The 20,136-nt window shown below is 37.1% G+C and overlaps 1 protein-coding gene across 32 annotated transcripts in view; it reads left to right on the top strand.

The window, feature by feature from the left end:
• Positions 1-19,141, top strand: part of AZIN1 (antizyme inhibitor 1) — a 36,503-nt gene extending 17,362 nt beyond the window's left edge. For 14 of the 32 annotated variants that reach the window (XM_081503521.1, XM_081503529.1, XM_081503524.1 and 11 more), the window contains 10 exons: positions 6,659-6,856; positions 8,264-8,437; positions 9,622-9,794; positions 11,381-11,515; positions 13,085-13,166; positions 13,533-13,607; positions 14,196-14,358; positions 15,719-15,831; positions 16,389-16,603; positions 16,824-19,141. In XM_081503521.1, coding sequence (XP_081359647.1) covers positions 6,755-6,856; positions 8,264-8,437; positions 9,622-9,794; positions 11,381-11,515; positions 13,085-13,166; positions 13,533-13,607; positions 14,196-14,358; positions 15,719-15,831; positions 16,389-16,603; positions 16,824-16,935 — 1,344 coding nt within the window. In that variant the 5' untranslated portion in view covers positions 6,659-6,754 and the 3' untranslated portion in view covers positions 16,936-19,141. Of the gene's footprint in view, positions 1-6,570; positions 6,857-8,263; positions 8,438-9,621; positions 9,795-11,228; positions 11,516-13,084; positions 13,167-13,532; positions 13,608-14,195; positions 14,359-15,715; positions 15,832-16,388; positions 16,604-16,823 lie in introns of all 32 variants that reach the window. The other 18 variants (XM_081503503.1, XM_081503512.1, XM_081503507.1 and 15 more) reach the window with 4 other exon arrangements.
• Positions 19,142-20,136: the final 995 nt, after the last annotated feature.

Below are 20,136 nucleotides of genomic sequence, written 5' to 3'. Positions count from 1 at the left end.
TCAATGTCCAGCAACACTAGGCTGTAGTATATAGTGGTCTATAACATGCTGAAATGAGTAAATCAGTCCTATTTCTGATTTTTACACCATTTTTGAAAATGGCACAGTGTGTTGGGTTGGATCAAGGTGAGGGAGTTTGGCATCACTTGGGTTTGAGTCTGCTGCTTTTTTTTTGGCCTTGCACCTGGCTTGCAGGATCAAACCTAGGTACCTTGCAGTGGAAGCACAGAGTCCTAACCACTGGGTTTCCAGGAAAGTCCTTAAGTCTGCATTCTTAACAGAGAGATTCCTGAAAATTCTGTTTTGTGGATTAACTTGGCAGATCTGGCATAGAATATAAACTCTGCTCACCCCCAACACATCCACACTTATTTTCATTCTAACTCCCTAGAACATGCTGTGTGTCAGATTTTTGGTTTAATGTTATCACCAAGTAACTATATGCCTCTTGAAAATATTTCAGTCAAATATTTCTTTACTTCAGTGTCGTGTAAAGCAGAAATGTAGAACATAAGCTTTTTTGCAGCAGTGAACTTTAAACTATTTTTGCTTAGATGTGAAGAAAATTGCAAGCGTAGACTTCTGAGGGTATGATTATGAACTGCTTTTAGGACTGCTTCAGTGAGGTTGGGCGTAGGAAAGAGTCAAGATCAGCCTACACTTATCCACCTACTTAAGCCTTTTCAGTTGTTGGAAATACTGGGCTTCCAAGTGAATGTTTCATTTGAGCACAGGGTTTGTTGGCTTAAAATTTGTTAGAAACTCTCTTCCCTGAAGGTTTTTGTGTTTTGTGGATTCTTTTGAGGAAACAGTTTTTTCTGGACATAGCTTTTAGTTTTTAACTGACTTTTGCTTTTTACGTGTGGATTACTTGTATATATCAAGGTTTTGGCTCCTTTTAAGATGTGAAAGATGGACTTTTTTTTCCAACACACTTCAGGGCATTCCTTGCTGTTGCCACCACAACCTTTAAGTTTCAAAACTCCCATTCTTAGAATCAGTTGTCCTTGGTCCATCTGTTCTCAGCACCTACTGTGGGCCAGGAATCTCAAGACCTTCCTAGGGAGCTGCTGCTGCTGCTGAGTCACTTCAGTCACGTCTGATTCTGTGCGACCCCATAGACGGCTGCCCACCAGGCTCCGCCGTCCCTGGGATTCTCCAGGCAAGAACACTGGAGTGGGTTGCCATCTCCTTCTCCAGTGTATGAAAGTGAAAAGTGAGAGTGAAGTCGCTCAGTCGTGTCCGGACTCTTCGTGACCCCATGGACTGCAGTCCACCAGGCTCCTCCGTCCATGGGATTTTCCAGGGGAGAGTACTGGAATGGGTTGCCATTCCCTTCTCCATCCTAGGGAGCATCTGAAAAGATAAACCAAGATAGAGCTCCACATGTACCATCTTTTAAGGATAGATGTTATTAGATTGGTTTTCAGTTCAGTTAAGTTCAGTTGCTCAGTTGTGTCCGACTCTTTGCGACGCCAGGCCTCCCTGTCCATCACGAACTCTCGGAGTCTACCCACACCCATGTCCATCGAGTCAGTGATGCCATCCAACCATCTCATCCTCTGTCGTCCCCTTCTCCTGTCCCCAACCCTACCCAGCATTAGAGTCTTTACCAATGAGTCAACTCTTCGAAAGAGGTGGCCAAAGTATTGGAGTTTCAGCTTCAACATCAGTCCTTCCAATGAACACCCAGGATTGATCTCCTTTAGGATGGATTGATTGGATCTCCTTGCAGTCCAAGGGACTCTCAAGAGTCTTCTCCAACACCACAGTTCAAAAGCATCAATTCTGGGGCGCTCAGCTTTCTTCACCGTCCTACTCTCACGTCCATACATGACCATTGGAAAAACCATAGCCTTGACTAGACGGACTTTTGCTGGCAAAGTAATGTCTCTGCTTTTAAATATGCTATCTAGGTTGGCCATACCTTCCTTCCAAGGAGTAAACGTCTTTTAATTTCATGGCTGCAATCACCATCAGCAGTGATTCTGGAGCCCCCCAAAATAAAGTCTGACACTGTTTCCCCATCTGTTTCCCATGAAGTGATGGGACCAGATACCATGATCTTAGTTTTCTGAGTGTTGAGCTTTAAGCCAACTTTTTTACTCTCCTCTTTCACTTTCATCAAGAGGCTCTTTAGTTCTTCTTCACTTTCTGCCATAAGGGTGGTGTCATCTGCATAGCTGAGGTTATTGATATTTCTCCCAGCAATCTTTTTTTTTTTTTTTTATAAATTTATTTATTTTAGTTGGGGGCTAATTACTTTACAATATTGTAATAGTTTTTGCCATACATTGACATGAATCAGCCATGGGTTTACATGTGTTCCCCTTCCTGGACCCCCCACCCACCTCCCTCCCCATCCCATCCCTCTGGGTCATCCCACTGCCCCGGCCCTGAGCCCTTGTCTCATGCATCGAACATGGAATGGTGTTCTGTTTCACATATGATAATATACATGTTTCAGTGCTATTCTCCCAGAACGTCCCACCCTCACCTTCTCCCTCAGAGTCCATAAAATTGTTCTATGCATCTGTGTCTCTTATTCTGTCTTGCATATAGGGTTATCGTTGCCATCTTTCAAATTCCATATATATGCATTAGTATACTGTATTGTTGTTTTTCTTTCTGGCTTACTTCACTCTGTATAATGGGCTCCAGTTTCATCCATCTCAGTAGAACCGATTCAAATGTATTTATTTTAATGGCTGAGTAATATTCCATTGTGTATATGTACCACAGCTTCCTTATCCATTCGTCTGATGATGGACATCTAGGTTGCTTCCATGTCCTTCTCCCAGCAATCTTGATTCCAGCTTGTGCTTCATCCAGCCCAGCGTTTCTCATGATGTACTCTGCGTAGAAGTTAAATAAGCAGGGTGACAATATACAGCCTTGACGTACTCCTTTTCCTATTTGGAACCTGTCTGTTGTTCCATGTCCAGTTCTAACTGTTGCTTCCTGATCTGCATACAGGTTTTTCAAGAGGCAGGTCAGATGGCCTGGTGTTCCCATCTCTTTCAGAATTTTCCACAGTTTATTATGATCCACACAGTCAAAGGCTTTGGCATAGTCAATAAAGCAGAAATAGATGTTTTTCTGGAACTCTCTTGCTTTTTCGATGATCCATCGGATGTTGGCAATTTGATCTCTGGTTCCTCTGCCTTTTCTAAAACCAGCTTTAACATCTGGAAGTTTTAATCAACTATTACTGCAGTGCTCAGTATAATTAAGAAAGTACAAAATACTATGTTGACACCTGTTTTAGTGGTTTCAAGTGTGTTAGTCCCCGAATCCTTTTTGTCAGTCCTGCCAATGTAGCAAATTTTATTTTTCTGTCACACTCCTTTTGTGAGTCAGATTGGAATTGGTAAACAACCCTATGGTTACTCCAGAAGTGAGAGCTCTATTTCAGTGATGGGAATAAAGCCACTCTACATGCACTCTTAAATCTTTCCTTTAGAGCAAGGCATACTTGAACATTTTTATTCATATTGATAGTACATTTATTTGTCAGCTGTTTTAGTTTGACCTTTACAATTAATATTTAAAATTATTTCACTTCTACAAGAGTCTGTACTGATAGCAGATAAATGTTTGCCTGAGGTGGACAAAAGGACATGAAGAATTATGATAGTGATGGTTATTCTGGTGTATGCATTAATCAGAATGAGGGTGTACATTATTGCATATAAACTATTGATAAGATTAAAAAAGGAAAAAAGAATTTTAGGGTTTACCTGAGAATTAGGCAAGAGATATAGAAGGAACAAGGTTGTTATGTAGAAACTAGTCTTAAGGTTTGAAGACTGGAAGAAGGCATGATAGGATGTTTTGGTACCATATGTGAATAAAGTGTAGAGTTTATTAACAACTATGGGAGTTCATATGTCTGAGAAATGGCTAATTGATTTGGGGATGTCGTTGTCTCTATCAAAGAGCCTGAGAGTTGTGTTGGATTTATTATACTTGGCAAAGATTGCATTTTTTATAGATTAAAGGTTTGTGGCAACCTTGTTTTCTGCAATCTGTTGGTGCCATTTTCCCAAGAGCATTATATTTTTTAGTTAAGGTATGTACATTGTTTGGGGTTTTGGTGGAGTTTGTTGTTGTTTTTTTTATACACTTGATAGACTACAGGATAGTATAAACGGAACTACTATATGAAGGGGGAAACCAAAAAATTTATGTGACTCGCTTTAATGAGATACTCACTTTATTATAGTGGCAAAAAAATCCTTAGGAGAACCCTGGTTCAATCCCTGGGTTGGGAAGATCCCCTGGAGAAGGGAATGGCTACCCACTCCAGTATTCTGGCCTGGAGAATCCCATGGATTGTATAGTCAGTCAGTCCCTGGGGTCGCACAGAGTTGGACACTACTGAGCAACTTTCACTCACATAACCATAACCTTACTTAATCTACAAAAATTTGTGAAGAATGTGGGCAATCAGCAGATAAGACTGGGATGAATGGAGCTGATGTTTTTGTGACCATTTAGGATCATAATGTCAGAGGAAAATTAGCCTTCCCATAAACCCTGTTTAATCACTCAGTCATGTCCGACTCTTTGCGACCCCATGGACTGCAGCACGCCAGGCCTCCCTGTCTATCACCAACTCCCCGAGTTTACTCAGACTCATGTCCATTGAGTCAGTGATGCCATCCAACCATCTCTAGCTGAAGGAAATTGAGGTTCTTCTTGTCCTGACTTTAAAAACTAGAACTTTACATTTGGTAGCAGTTCCCTGTGATGGTCCATAATTGATAACTCAAGCTTCCCAGGTAAATACTGCATAGAGAGTAGAAACTACTTAGGAATCTGATGAGCTGAAATACCAGGCTAAAGATCTTAATTAAGTATTTTTCATTATTAATGGGATAAATGATCTTTTTGAACGTATAACCTTTATCATTCTGTTTGCATTAGTGCTGTTGAATATCCCCCTAAAATTGATGTTCTGATTGGTCTTACATTGCTTAAAATAAACATGTATCCTCAAGCCTAAATGTCTACTTTCTGGGCACAGATTTAAATCATTTCTGGTATGATAATCTTAAGATTTTCTCAGTAAACTGAATGTAGTTGACTCCTTGGAAATAGAGCTGTTACTGTTTTTAAAATATTGTATTTCATGAAATTGACTAATGCTGTGGCTTATTGACGAATTGTTTTGGTGCAACCAAAAAGCTGATACTTTTGAGAACCATTGAAATGGAGTATATTTTTAGGACAAGGGCCTCCACTTGAGGTGAACTCTAGCATAGAGCAGGGGGAGGGGAAGAAAAAGGGAGTAATCAAAGAGGCAGGAAAAGCTGTGTATGTTTCCAGAATCTAGTCTAAGTCCATTAAAATTAATGTGGCACCCAGAAATCAGTCCCAGACAAGGAGTGAGAGCATCTGTCTCGAGAACTGGTTGTTTATAGCCTTTATATTAAAAGAAATCTTTGCCTAAAGTAACCTTGTATGTATGTGTTAGTAACTCAATCGTGTCTGATTCTTTGCAACCCCATGGACTATAGCCTACCAGGCTCTTCTGCCCGTGGAATTCTCCAGGCAAGAATACTGGAGTGGGTTGCCATTTCCTTCTCGAGGGGATAAGGACCAGTAAATTCAGCAAAGAAGATAAACTTAGGTATGGGCTGCTCCAGAGGACAGTGGGTGACTTGGAGAAAGAGGGAAACTTGATTTGATTGGGGAAGAGTTGCATTCAGTATGATGCCTTTTTAAAAATCAGAGTTCTTAGTAAATAAATGTTTATGATGTATATATAGGTCCCTAACATATACCTAGTTTCAAATTACAGTGACATTCTTGCATTTCTGGCATTTAGCTCTTTCAAGGCAGCACTTAAACAACTGATTGTGGTTTTTTGTGTTTTTTTTTTTGCAACAGTTTTTTGAAGTAGTTGACCATGGATTGCACAGCTATTAAATGACAAAGCCAGGACTAGGTTTTCTGACTTATGGTCCAGAAACATTTTCACCAAATAAGCTTACCTCAAAGAGATTTAACTGTTAACCTGATTGAACTAGTTCTGTGGTAGCTTGTGGTGTGGGATCCAGATAGTCTGTATCAGAGCTACAGATGTCCTCCTGAAGTCAGCCTCCACTTTCACCCATTCCTGTTGCTTACACATCACCTACTCTAGAATTTTACTTAGAAGACGTTTATCTGCAGTTACCTGGTATCACACTGGTTACGTGACTGGCAGTGTGTTGAAGTTCGGACTATTTTGATTGCTTAGCTGCAGACGTTTATTTCACTAGCTTTCTTTACTTAAAATGAGTGAAGTTGTTTGTGTTATATGGGAGAACCACAAAACAAGATGAATAAAACAGACTGGCTCTGCAGCTCTATGTAAATAAGGTGATGATGTTGATTTGTAACATATTCTGCATATGTTTCATCTACCTTCTCAAGAAATTGTCATATTAAGCTTGTCTTTTTATGTATAAATTCACATTTGCTTTAAAATGGGCGCTAAGGAAAGGATATTGGTGATCTAGTGTTTCTGAAAATGGTACATGATTACACAGATTCTTCACTAAATTAGGTACCTCTTATTAGCACACTTCAACTGACAGCTCATATAACAAAAATATTAAGTTTAACTAATGAAATAATACATACTTTGAAATAACTTCTATTTTGACAGTTTGTTGCATATTCTAAGGACCCAGACGTAAGGCTTTGTGGCCCGTCTCTTGTTTTTCCTGGTTTATGACTTTCGGCTTTGTGGAATACGGCTGAGATGAAAGGATTTATTGACGATGCAAACTACTCCGTTGGCCTGTTGGATGAAGGAACAAACCTTGGAAATGTTATTGATAACTATGTTTATGAACATACCCTGGTAAGTGTGTCATATGGGATTTCTTAAAATACAGTGTTTATACTAATTTCTGAAATACGAAGCATCATTACTGCTACTTAAGATAATTTTTGTTTTATACTTACTGATACAGTAATTTTTGTTTATTGCCTTACTGAAAGAATTTGTTTTTGTTGGAGCTAATTTCCTATATTCTCCAAATTTGAAGAAGTATTTTCAGGTTAGTGATGTTCAGTAATAGGATACCCAAAAAGCTTTCTCTTGACCTGTACAGATATGATTAAGTCTTCTCTCACACCAGCACAATCCTGCTGCTCTCTTCTGTCATCAGAATTCTTTTTTGGGGGTTGCGGAAGAATGACACTTATTCTGTAGCCAAGTCACTCCACGGTGAATTCTCTCACGTCACTAGTCTCAGTCACTTCTACAACACTTCCTGGGTCAGAACATTAAGGGTGGCAGCCTGTCTTTGGTCAGTATATTCTAATAATGTTTATCTTCAAATAATGGGGATTATAGAAAACAGGAATATTTTTATGACTTTTCAAACAATATATGAATGTTGTATGTTTTAAATAAAGATTATTTTGTCTGCCATCTAACATTGGGTAATTTATTCTCTGGATGAGATGTGTAGTCATCTCTCTACCCCTAGGGTAGCTCCAGCTTCAGAATCAATCACGATCTTTTCCCAGATGTGTAATTAAAATCAGTTTACTTTTTCTTTCTTTCTTCCTACGGCTTGTGGGATCTGAGTTCCCTGACCCAGGGAGTGGACCCACGCCCCGGCAGCAAAAACTGAGTCCTAACCACTGGACTTGGATTTATCTGGCATTTAGTGTACTTCTGTATTTTTAAATTTAGTTTTGTCACCTCTACAAATACTACCAACTTACCTCCTTAAAAATGGATTTCTTTTGTTCCCTTGTTTTATTGTCTTTAACTGCAGTTCACATTGGGGATATAGCTTTTTGTTTAGCATTCCTCATTCTACTCACCTTTTTAGGGAATTAGATCCTGTACTGTTAAAGTAGGTTTAAACAATTAAGGAATGCATGGAATGATATAAGTAATCTCCTTCCCTTCCACTCATGAGCAATAAAATTGGAGCAGTTCTGAAGTAGAAAGTCACTCTCATTGACACTATTTTTTAATTTTTTTAATCTAAGAGAATATTTTCTATGTCAGCATAGCACAGCAAACAGTCAAGTTTAAAAAGAAACAAGCCTTATACTTACCTGGCAGGGGAGATACCTTGATCAAGAAGGTGGTTTTCCCAGGGCGAGGCTAAGAAAAAAAAAAAGCCTTAAATGTGGTGGTATGTAAATATTTATCTTGGCTCATTTGTGAAGGAAACGAGTTCTTTCCTACTTAACAATACTCTGTTTTCAGTAGTTCTTATGTTTCTTTTTTCCATGACTATAATAGACAGGGAAAAATGCATTTTTTGTGGGAGATCTTGGAAAGATTGTGAAGAAGCACAGTCAATGGCAGAACATAGTGGCTCAGATAAAGCCATTCTACACCGTGAAGTGCAACTCCACTCCAGCTGTGCTTGAGATTTTGGCAGCTCTTGGAACTGGATTTGCTTGTTCTAGTAAAGTAAGTCATTTTCATTACTTTGTTATTGAACTGCAACATTTTAAAATTGACTAATGTTTGGTGGGGCTTCCCTGTTGGCTCAGTGGCAAAGAAATCCACCTGCCAATGCAGGAGACTCGGGTTTGATCCCTGGGTTGGAAAGATACCCTGGAGAAAAAAATGGCAACCTGTTCCAGTATTCTTGTCTGGGAAATTCCATGGACAGAGAAGCCTGTTGCAAAGAGTCAGACATGACTTAGCAACTGAAATCAGCATTTGGTGACCAATAGCAGTAGGAGAACAATTGCAAGGAAGTTTGACCTACGGATGCATTTTTTAACTCATTTAAGTTTGCCATTTAATACTGGAAATTTACAGACTTTCAAGTATACCAATGAAAGGAACATTACGGTGAGATGAGACTTTATAAGCTTTCTTTATTTTTAATCAGAAACTTTTATTTGTTCCTCATTCTTAGCCTGGAGCTAGTTTGGTCAGGTTACTTCTGATGACAGCAAGATAATATCCTAAACTGGGAGATTTCTCTGATGGTAATGACAGGCATACCTCAGAGATGCTGTGGATTGAGTTCCAGACCACTGCAGTAGAGCAAGTCACGTGAATTTTTTTATTTCTCAGTTCGTATAAAAGTTATGTTTATACTATGTTGTGGTCTATTAAGTATACAGTAGCATTATTTCTGACTTCACTTTCACTTTTCCCTTTCATGCACTGGAGAAGGAAATGGCAATCCACTCCAGTATTCTTGCCTGGAGAATCCCAGGGACGGCGGAGCCTGATGGGCTGCCATCTATGGGGTCGCACAGAGTCGGACACGACTGAAGCGACTTAGCAGCAGCAGCAGCATTATGTCTAAAATATAATGTACATACCTCAAAAAAGAATGCTGTTGAAAAAAATGGTGCCAACAGACTTGCTCAACACAGGGTTGCCACAAATCTTCAATTTAAAAAATGGAATTATCTGCAGAGCACAATAAAATGAGATATGCCTGTATACCTTTTAAAAGGTTTTTAACAGAGTATAATACAGCAAGCATTACGAGAATATGAATTGTGATGTACGTAATCCTAAGTTAACCTTACATAATTTGAATTTAACCAGAAAATAAAGGTATATGGCAGTGATTGAAAAGTAATAGAAAGCTTGCCTTTTAGATGACACTGTCTAAAATCTGTTTTTAGACTGAAATGGCTTTAGTGCAAGAATTGGGTGTATCTCCAGAAAACATCATTTACATAAGTCCTTGCAAGCAAGTGTCTCAGATAAAGTATGCAGCAAAAGTTGGAGTTAATATCATGACATGTGACAATGAAGTTGAATTGAAGAAAATTGCACGTAACCACCCAAATGCCAAGTAAGTGTAAAATTAGGTACAAGGGAATATTTTTTTACCTAAGATTTGGGGTTGTGTTTAGTCTGGGAAGCAGAGGGGGGCATTTATATAGAGCAGTGGTATATGTTGTAATTATTGTAACTTACTACACGGAAAATACTACTACCATTTTTATTGGCTACTTCTGATCCTTCATGGACAACTAGGATGAGATAAGGGCATTTGGGGATATAATTTGTGTATAATCTTTAATTCAAGGAAGAAAATCTGGTTGGTAGAATGATCAAATTAAAGTTATGGCTATATTTTCACAGTTATATTAACCATTCTAGTTATTTGTCATATTGGGAACAGAATGTGTTTTGCTCAGCTCTTTTCCTTCTAGCTAAGGGTTTAATCTGCCCTTAGCCTTGGTTTCTTAGATGGTTGTCCTTTGTGTCAGTGTCTTAGGAACCTAGTCCTTAAGTCCCTTCTCTTCAAACAGGAAGTATAATGTTTTTACTTGTACCCTACATGGGTCCCAATATTTATTTTCTAACTAAAAACTTTACTGCTTAAAAACACCAGGACTTCCCTGGTGGTTCAGTGGTTAAGACTGAGCTCCCAATGCAGGGGGCATGGGTTCAATCCCTGGTCGGGGAGTATCCCACCTACCACACAGTGCAACCAAAAAATAAATAAATAAAATAAAAGTTCGCCATGCTTTAAATAAAAAACAGAAATTTTAAGGCAAAATAAATACTACCATGAACTGGTATATCAAGAGGATTTTATATAGAATATGCTAAAAGTATATTTACAAAATATACAAAATTTTCTTCTTAATAAGTTATTGTGTGGTATATGTTTCCAAAAATGTGTATCATGTCCATATTTTCCTTATATTGATAATTTTCTTACTGACTTTAATGGTGTTCTTTGAAAGGTATCCTGTAGGTAGAATAATTTTGCTTTTACAAATAGCAGTTTTGCATAATTGTTTTTTTAAGTGATCTGTGGTTGCTCAGAGATTGCCTGACAGTCTTGATCACTTTGTCATGGTTGTCATGGTTTGGAAGGAAATACCAAATAGATTTGAATCAGTAGTCTAAAAGGCTGCTGTTAAGATACGTTAAAAAAATTTTTTTATCTTGTTAGATCTATGTGATTAATTGGAGGAATGGTTCTGAATAAATGGTAGAAGGTTCGCTAGCTAGAACTTTTTTAGGAAATTTGAAGCATTTAAAGCCCTGATAGTTTTTACTGAAAGACAGTAATGGCATTGCTATTCAATTTAGTCTTTCTAGGTGGGTTTATAGACTGATGAACTTCATTTGAAAGTAATGTCGTCTTTCATTACAGAGCCCAACCGACTCTTGCTGCTACAACAGAGTCTTAACTTCCTGCATTTTCCAAATTCCCATCCTTGTAAGCTTCATGCTTTAGTCCCTAATTGCTAGTTTTTTCTCTATACAGGATTGTTTTTCATTAGGTTCACTTGATTCATCCGACGCTGGATTATGGAGCACTGACAACATTATCAACACACTTCCTACAATCTTCAGGCTTCACATGTGCTGATGATGATGTAAACCAACTCTGCCCCAATCATCTTCCCCTTCTCTTAGGGTCTTACTACATATTGCAACAGAAGATAGTATTGGAGGTGAAGAGGGTAACATGAAGTTTGGCACTTCCCTGAAGAACTGTAGGCATCTTTTGGAATGTGCTAAGGAACTTGGTGTCCAAATTATTGGAGTTAAGTGAGTAGTTGTTTTAAATTTCATTTTGTGGTGATAATCTTAGTCTTTCTGTTTACCAATTTAGGTTTTCTTTTGTATAAACTCTAATAGATTAAATTTCTGATTTACTATACATAGTTTTCTTAGTTTAGGAAAATAAATGTTTATCCTTTATACTATTTTGTACTTGTATGGACCTCACCTTCACCTACTAAAGAGAAAAAACAGTAAATAACAGTTCGCTTAGTGATTTAAATCACTTCTTTTTAAATTGAATGGAAGGATTTACTAGAATTCTGATGAATACCAAAATGGTTGTTGGACACATCATTTCAATTTTTCTTTTTCCCATCCCAAGACTTTTTATTTTCTCCTTTTTAATCCCTCAGGGGCATGTCAAAAAAAAATCAGTGGACTATTTTATCCTCTCAGTTTTTATATATGAGGAAACTAAGACTGAGAGTTGATGATTTGATCATAGTTTCCGAACCATGATCTGAATCAGATTTGGAGCAGTGACTGCCAGATTTTAAAATTGTTCATAAAGAGGCATAAAGAATCACCACTGTTAAACTTAATTCTACCTTAGTTGACAATATTGACAGTATTTGAGAGTTTTCATATTTCAGTTAATTTTATTGTTAACACACAGGAAAACTGATTTGAGGTGTATTCTGTGAATTTTAACATTGTTGTAACCACTGCCACAATTGATACAGAAAGGACCATACTTTAATTAAATTTTAAAATTTAATTTTTGGTCTTGCAGCGTGGCTTGCCAAATCTTAGTTTCCTGACAGGGTTCGAACACAGGCCCCCTGTAGTGGAAGAGCAGAGTCCTAGCCACTGGACCACCAGGGAATCCTCTCAAATTTAAATAGTCTGAATCTTTGATAAGTATCACTATTAATGAGCAATATAAACAATTATCAGTATTGCTTAACTGAATTAATGTTCACTTGTATTTATTTCTCAATAGATACTTTTTTAAAAAAAGATTTGTGTTTGGCTACACTGGGTCTTCATTGCTGCAAGCCGGCCTTCTCTAATTCTGGAGAGCGGAGGTTACTCTGGCTTCTCTTGTTGTGGAGCACAAGAGATGCTTGGGCTTTAGTAGTTGCAGCTCAAGGGCTTAGTTGCTCTGGAATGTGGGATCTTCCCAGACCAGGGATCAAGCCTGTGTCCCCTGCGTTGGCAAGTGGACCACCAGGGAAGTCCCACAATAGATTTTTATATTTTCAGGTAAAATTGTGCATTCAAAATTGAAGATTTTGTCACCCAGTTTTATTGGGAGATTGTTACTTTTAACAAAGTAACAATTTATTGCTACTTTACCATATAAAAAGGGTGTCCCTATCTGATAGCTGTGAAGTATAACTGATAACTTATTATTTAAAAAATTATTAACCAAACACTGCCTTTTCTAAAAGGCTGGTATTGTAACTTGGGTAATTAGAGGTTCATGTTTCTAATGCTTTAAATATTGAGTAAAGTTAATGTGAATACTTTTTTGTGTGAATATGGTGAATTAGAAAGGAAGGGCCTCTAAAATTTGCTGCGGCTTCAAATTTATTACTCGATGTCTTTCAGATTTCATGTTTCAAGTGCTTGCAAAGAATCTCAAGTATATGTACATGCTCTATCTGATGCGCGATGTGTATTTGACATGGCTGTAAGTTTTTCCCTTAAATTATTTTGATATTTAAGCCAAGATGTTATTTAAGACAAATATTCAGCTTTTTTTCCTACTTCTAAAGTATTCTGATCGTACTTATTTATGACATGCACATTTAAAAAAATGGGTGTAGAGAGATGCAATAGTTACTTACTTGTGTATGTCTAAAGACAGTACAGACAATAGCAGGAAAATATAATGAAATAATCTGCTTCTGTTAGTAGAAAGCAAGAAATTTACTAAAGATCAGAACAGAGATTATTTACCTCCCTTAGAGGATTTTTGTGTGTGTGTGATGTCCCTGTATGCATTGCGATTTGGAAAAGTGTTTAAAGATTTTTTTTTCCCCTCCTGCATCTCTAGGGAGAATTTGGCTTCGCAATGAACATGTTAGACATTGGTGGAGGCTTCACAGGAACTGAATTTCAATTGGAAGAGGTAAACATTGTTCAGTGGATGGACATACTAGACTAATCTCATTCTTGTCTACTTAAATGGTAGATTTGTAGACTAGAGTTTTTATAGCGGCAACTAAAGCTGTAACATTGTGTAAAATTTGTAAGAAAATGAATAGGTAATAGAAGACCTTGGAAAAGTTTAAACTCTGTAGCATAATTTTATCATGGAAAGTTTGTGTTTTCAGTGCTTGATGACAACGGATTAATTCATTCATCACTTACAGAGCTTGAACTGTTTTATTCAGATACACATCAGTTCTCATCTAACTCCGGTATAGAAACTGATTTGAAATTTTGCTCCTTCATCACTAGTGATTGAATATAGAAACAATGACTTTTCAATCACCAGGAGCCATTTGCCACTGGAATTAAAACTTTTTAAATTAATGCCATTCTGATAGTTAGAAAATCAACTTTGATGACTTGAAAGCCTGCTTTATTTCTAAGCTTCATAGTCTGTAATTCAGCTATTTAATTTTCCTAAAAAATTGAATAGCTGTCAATCTCTTAATGTTGTGAATTATCTAATCCAGTATTAAAACCATAATGTGGGTTTTAAAATCCATAGGTTAATCATGTTATCAGCCCTTTGTTGGATGTTTACTTTCCTGAAGGATCTGGCATCAAGATAATTTCTGAACCTGGAAGCTACTTTGTGTCTTCTGCATTTACACTTGCAGTTAATATTGTTGCAAAGAAAGTTGTTGAAAGTGACAAGTTTTCCTCTGGAGGTAAGTTACAAAGTTTATAGTTTCCTGTTAGTAAACAATTCCAGTTAGTTTGAAGATGAGTTCATCAGATACTATCACATGTAAATATAATTTTGGACATTTGATGGGTTATGACGTTATGGGTGTTCTTCATCCATCTGTAGGGAGGAGCTAGGGAGCTTTTCAAAATGCCATAGCTAACGTCCCATTCCACCAGACTCTTCTTGAAGCTGATGTTTAGATAGCCTTATGTTAGATAAACTTTCCCAGGTGAGTGATTCCCTTTAAGAACCAGTACAATCTCATCCCTATCAAAATAAAATAATTTTCATATCTTTGTTTTTGTTTAATTTTGATTATTTTTCCAGCATAGATTAGTTTGGACTGCCCTTGAACTTCTTATAAGTGGGATCATGTATATTCTTCTGTTTAAGACAGCTCAGTATAATATTTGATAGAGCATTTCATTTTATATTTATTTATTGCCAATTAATATTCCACTCGGAGAAGGAAATGGCAACCCACTCCAGTACTCTTGCTGGGAAACTCCCATGGACGGAGGAGCCTGGTAGGCTGCAGTCCATGGGGTCGCTAAGGGTCGGACATGACTGAGCAACTTCAGTTTCACTTTTCACTTTCATGCATTGGAGAAGGAAATGGCAACCCACTCCAGTGTTCTTGCCTGGAGAATCCCGGGGACGGGGGAGCCTGGTGGGCTACCGTCTATGGGGTCGCACAGAGTCGGACATGACTGAAGCGACTTAGCAGCAGCAGCAGCAATATTCCACTGTTTGAATGCATATACTTTTTTTCCAGTCTCCTGCCATGAATGTTTGGTTGTTTCCAGTTTTTGGCTATTAAGGGTAGAACTACTATTACTGCATTATTACACAGTACAACAAGTATTGTGGACATTTTTTGTAGGTGAATGATGTAAGAATAGAATTGCTGAGTCAGAGAGTAGGTGTTCACGAAGATTTCAAAATGGTGTTGCTATTTTACTCCTCTGCTGGCAATGTATATATGCAAGTTCTGATTGCTCCCACCTTTGCTAATTTTTTTTTGGTCAGTGTTAAATTTTATCCACTCAGTAGGTGTGTGTTGTGGTATCTCAGTGTAGTTTTAATTTGCATTTACCTGGTAAATAATGATGTAAGCAGTTTTTTTTAAAATGTGTTCATTGGTTATCCTCCTTGGTGAAGTGTGTTCAGTATTTTAAGTTAACAGTTTTAAGTTATGTCAGTATATATCACTGTTTATATTTTGAAAAATGTGAAACCTATGAGTCAATTCTATAAATACTAATTCAGACTTTGATATGCCTTTTAGCTGTTTTACTGTAAGTTCATCTTTACTTTTCCTGTTTTTTTTTCCCCAGTAGGAAAGACCGGAAGTGATGAACCAGCCTTCATGTATTATATGAATGATGGTGTTTATGGTTCTTTTGCAAGTAAACTGTCTGAGGACTTAAATACCATTCCAGAGGTTCATAAGGCAAGTTTTCTTACAAACTTGCTTATTTGACAGCTTCTGAATGGAGCTGTTATTTTTAGAATGCATCCTAGTTTAAAAATTATATTTATTTTTGGATGTGCTGGGTCTTCATTGTTGCACAGGCTTTTCTCTAGTTGTAGCAACCAGGAGCTCGCAGGCTCTAGAGCACAGTTGTGGTGCACGGACTTAGTTGCTCTGTGGCACATGGGGTCTTCCCAGATCAGGGATTGAACCCGTGTCTCCTGCATTGGCACGTGATATTCTTGACCACTGAGTCACCAGGGAAGCCCTCATCCCAATTTCAAAGAAATATTTTAGTATGGGGGAAGGTTGCCCCTTTTTTGAGGGTTTGTATTTCTCTGAGTCCTGTTAAGTCCTTTGTTCTCTAAGTTGCTGACTTAGATGGAGTTAAGGAGGAGTATCACTGCCCCTGGCTCTAGGCCTTTCTTTAGGGGCACATCTGATTTGAAATGGTGAAAAAATGTCCTTATCCACCTTCAAGTTCATCGCCTGCCTGAGTTAAAAGCTTAACAAAAAAATACTTTTTTGTCCTACAGAAATACAAGGCAGATGAGCCTCTGTTTACAAGCAGCCTTTGGGGTCCATCCTGTGATGAGCTTGATCAAATTGTGGAAAACTGTCTTCTTCCTGAGCTGAATGTGGGAGATTGGCTTATCTTTGATAACATGGGAGCAGATTCTGTCCATGAACCATCTGCTTTCAATGATTTTCAGAGGCCAGCTATTTATTACATGATGTCATACAGTGATTGGTAAGATGGATTTTTATTTTTTTAAAGCAGATTGGATATTTGAGGTGACAGGGTTTGCTAGTTTTAATTCTATAATAAATGCACAACTTAATAACAGAATGATCTTTTAAGTGTAATTGGAAGACCAGTTATTTTATAGTTCTTCTCATTGTCCATTTGTTATGTGGTTGTGTGGTCTTTGTGCTTAAAATTCAAATGTCTTGATTTTTTTTTTCCTTAGGTATGAGATGCAAGATGCTGGAATTACTTCAGACACAATGATGAAGAACTTCTTCTTTGTGCCTTCTTGCATTCAGCTGAGCCAAGAAGACAACTTTTCCACTGAAGCTTAAGCAGGCATTAACGCTTCTGTAGATCTGAAGTTGCAGGTTAATAAGCTTGTCTGGTCTACATTCCAGTGTGGAAAAAATTTGAACAATCTTATTCTGTTAATTCTCTTGGAAACAAAAACTACTAGTACTAGCTATTCGGGACCAGACAAAATCAGCTCTATAATTCACTGGGGGTAATTGGGAGATTAAGATAATGTATCCAGATTTAAACCTACCAGTTTGCCCTACCCCTTAAGCGTTTAAAATAAAATATGCAACAAAATGGATGACTTAGTGGAGATGGAAGCCCATTAATTGGGTTCCCCATTAAACCGTTTACATACAAGTACACAGTTTTTATACTAAGGATTCGTGTTAAAAAGTCTTGTAAAGTTAATGTCTTTCACCCAGATATATCAAATGTCAGTGGAAGACCAGTGTGACTTCATTAGATACGTTTAGTGTATTTAGAATGTGTAAATTTGTGCTTTGAACTGTAGTTTAATAAATGTAAAATTGCATCATAGTATTTGTTGTATTTGACCTAATGTAACCCTTGTATGATTGCAATAAAATTTTGTGTAGATTTTACTGTTTTTTCAGGCTAAAATTTTGGGAAAGGGGCTAGCTAGCAAAGGTAGTTTTGAAATAGATGTGTATCTGGGCTGTTTCGAAGGTTATTTTCCTTTATAGTCCATTTAAGTTTAGTTTGGCTTAGTGCATTTTTCAGTTATTTAATTAGTAATTTAAGTAAAATGTTTGGTAAATCATTGTGAAGTTCAGATTCATTATGGAGAGTTGATGTGCAGTAAGCATGATGTTTAACAATTTTAACACCAAAAATGTTAATCCTGCATAAACCAGTTGTAATAATTAATAGGTGTTTCTGTATAGATAGAATGCATAGAGTACCTTAGTAAATCTTTGAATCACAAATCTTTTGGCTGAAATGGAAGATTCTATTAAATACTTTGAATAAACTTCGGGGAGGGAAATGCAGAAAACTCTGCTGCGCACTAAATCTTAAGAAGGGCTACATCTATATCCAGAAACCTGATGCTCCTTTGCACGGAATATTATTTAAATTCAGAGTTGTGAGGGGGATGGGGTGAAGCACACCTATTTTCAATTTCTAGATTGCAGTGATTTCAAACTTAGGGTTTGTTTTGTTGCTCACTTTCCTGTTATTTCCCATTTGTTCAGCAACTTAGTGTAATTAGTTTTCATTCTTTTCATACTAAAATTTTATGGTGATTGGGGAAGTGAGTTAGAGTCACTAACCTGACAGTTGTTGCCAGGAATTTGCGTTGCTCATGGCTAGTATATTAGTAATCCTAGATCTCAGAATCACAATAGTAATAAAGTAAACAACAGGGGTCATTTTTTCCTAACTTATTCTATGTTCAGATGTGGAATTTCTGTCTCCCAAGAGGAAATGTGACTTCACTTTGGTGCCAATGGACAGAAAATTCTGCGTTTGCTACATAGGAGAAGTTTGGAATGCACTTAATAGCTGGTTTTTACACCTTGATTTCAAGGTGAAAAGAAATTGATCATGAATCTAATAAATTTCAATCTCTTAAACCAGTAGGTGCTTAATATTTTTGATTTGATTAATTCCCATTTGAATTTTATGGGTTCTATTAATTGAAAAAGGACTCCAGTCCATTGTCATCTAATTACCCTTGGAATTTTCCAAGGTACAATGTAGGGTTTTATGCAAAATTCCAAGCTACCATGCAACTTTTTTTAACTAATGAGAAGGAGGAATTGTTCCTAACCTTCTTTACATGTTGTGCTTTTTGGTTCAGAAATGCCAAATCTTTTAAGAGATGGTACAACTTTCAGTCTTTGGCTTGACTATACAACTTTGAGCTTCATGGCATGTCAATTTTGCCATATTTAAAGGAGAGCTATTCTGTGTATAACAGCTCAGAGTTGCAAGTACCACATGTGAACGATATGGTAACTTTAAAAAATGTTTGTGCTGTATTTGAAGACTGTTTGCCATAAATCTAAAGTTTTATCTTAATGTATTTCAATTTGGTATGCTAAAAAATGCTGAATTAATGTAACAATCTTTTTTTAAAAAAAAAATCAATATTGTAAGTTCGGGATTTAACTGAAAATATAAAACCCAAATGATTTCTATATAGTAAATTGAACTGTAAAGGTAACTTGTGTGTGATTCTGAATACACAGATAAAATGTTTTTAATTCCTCCTTATGTTTTAGTTTTGCTTTGGCTTCTGTTGTGAAAGAGTTGAAATTTTACTTATCAGCTTTGTGTTCGTTGACTTGCAAGCATTCTTTCAGAATCTTACTTTATTACATAGTAACATTGAATCCAATAAAATGATTCTGGGTATTACATATGGAATACTGAAGACTTTGATAAAATCAATATATATATGTGGTCATAAAGATTTTTCTAGGGTCACATTTTCTAGACACAGTAATTCACCAGCTTCCTAACAGTTTTTAGACTTAAATAGTTCTGTATAAATTAAGCTAGATATTCCTTATAAGTAAGATGGGCACTGATATCAGTGAATGCAAATTTAGATTTAAAAAGTCACACCAGTCCTCTTTTTGTCCATTTCTGGGGAGTTACTCTCAATTTCCTCATGATAGTTAACAGCTTGACCAATAATATAGTGAAGAATACTTGCTTAATTGGCTCGGAAGAGTGAAAGAAAAAATTTCTTAGTAGTTTTCCATATTCAAGTTGTGAATAAATCCTGCAAATACTTCAATCCCTGCCTCATCCATCCTGAAGCAGGAATAGAAGTATGGTGTACAGTGTTTTCACTTGCAGGCTTCTGTGGGAACAGACCTGGTTTACGGTTAACAAAGCACAACCAGTTGTAGTCTCACTTTTGCTGGAGGCTGATCTCTACCTACTTAAAGGAATAAGCTCCCAGCTTTTGTATGTTGCTTGGAGCAGGTAAGCACCACCTGACTCCTTAATTCCTTGACCTGTATGGCTTCAGTTTCAAAAGCAGTTCCATTTTAATGATCTTTCAAATCCCAGTTCTCCCATACTACTGCTCATGGCTGTCAAAACCCTTTGCAGCTGATGGCTTAGTGAGAAATTTAGCACTGGGTCAATTATGGGAAATTGGAAAGTTAATCCACAGTCGACTAACAGATGAAGGGATGATGCATTGGCAATAGAAAAGGAGTTACATAAGCGTGCAAGAGAAGATCCTCTGGTGAACT

This window comes from Giraffa tippelskirchi, chromosome 6 (assembly GCF_054371585.1).
Source record: "Giraffa tippelskirchi isolate mGirTip1 chromosome 6, T2T-mGirTip1v1.2.pri, whole genome shotgun sequence".
Classification (NCBI taxonomy): Eukaryota; Metazoa; Chordata; class Mammalia; order Artiodactyla; family Giraffidae; genus Giraffa; species Giraffa tippelskirchi.
The sequence above is the reverse complement of the archived record's forward strand: the minus strand, read 5'-3'. Positions and strand labels throughout refer to the sequence as shown.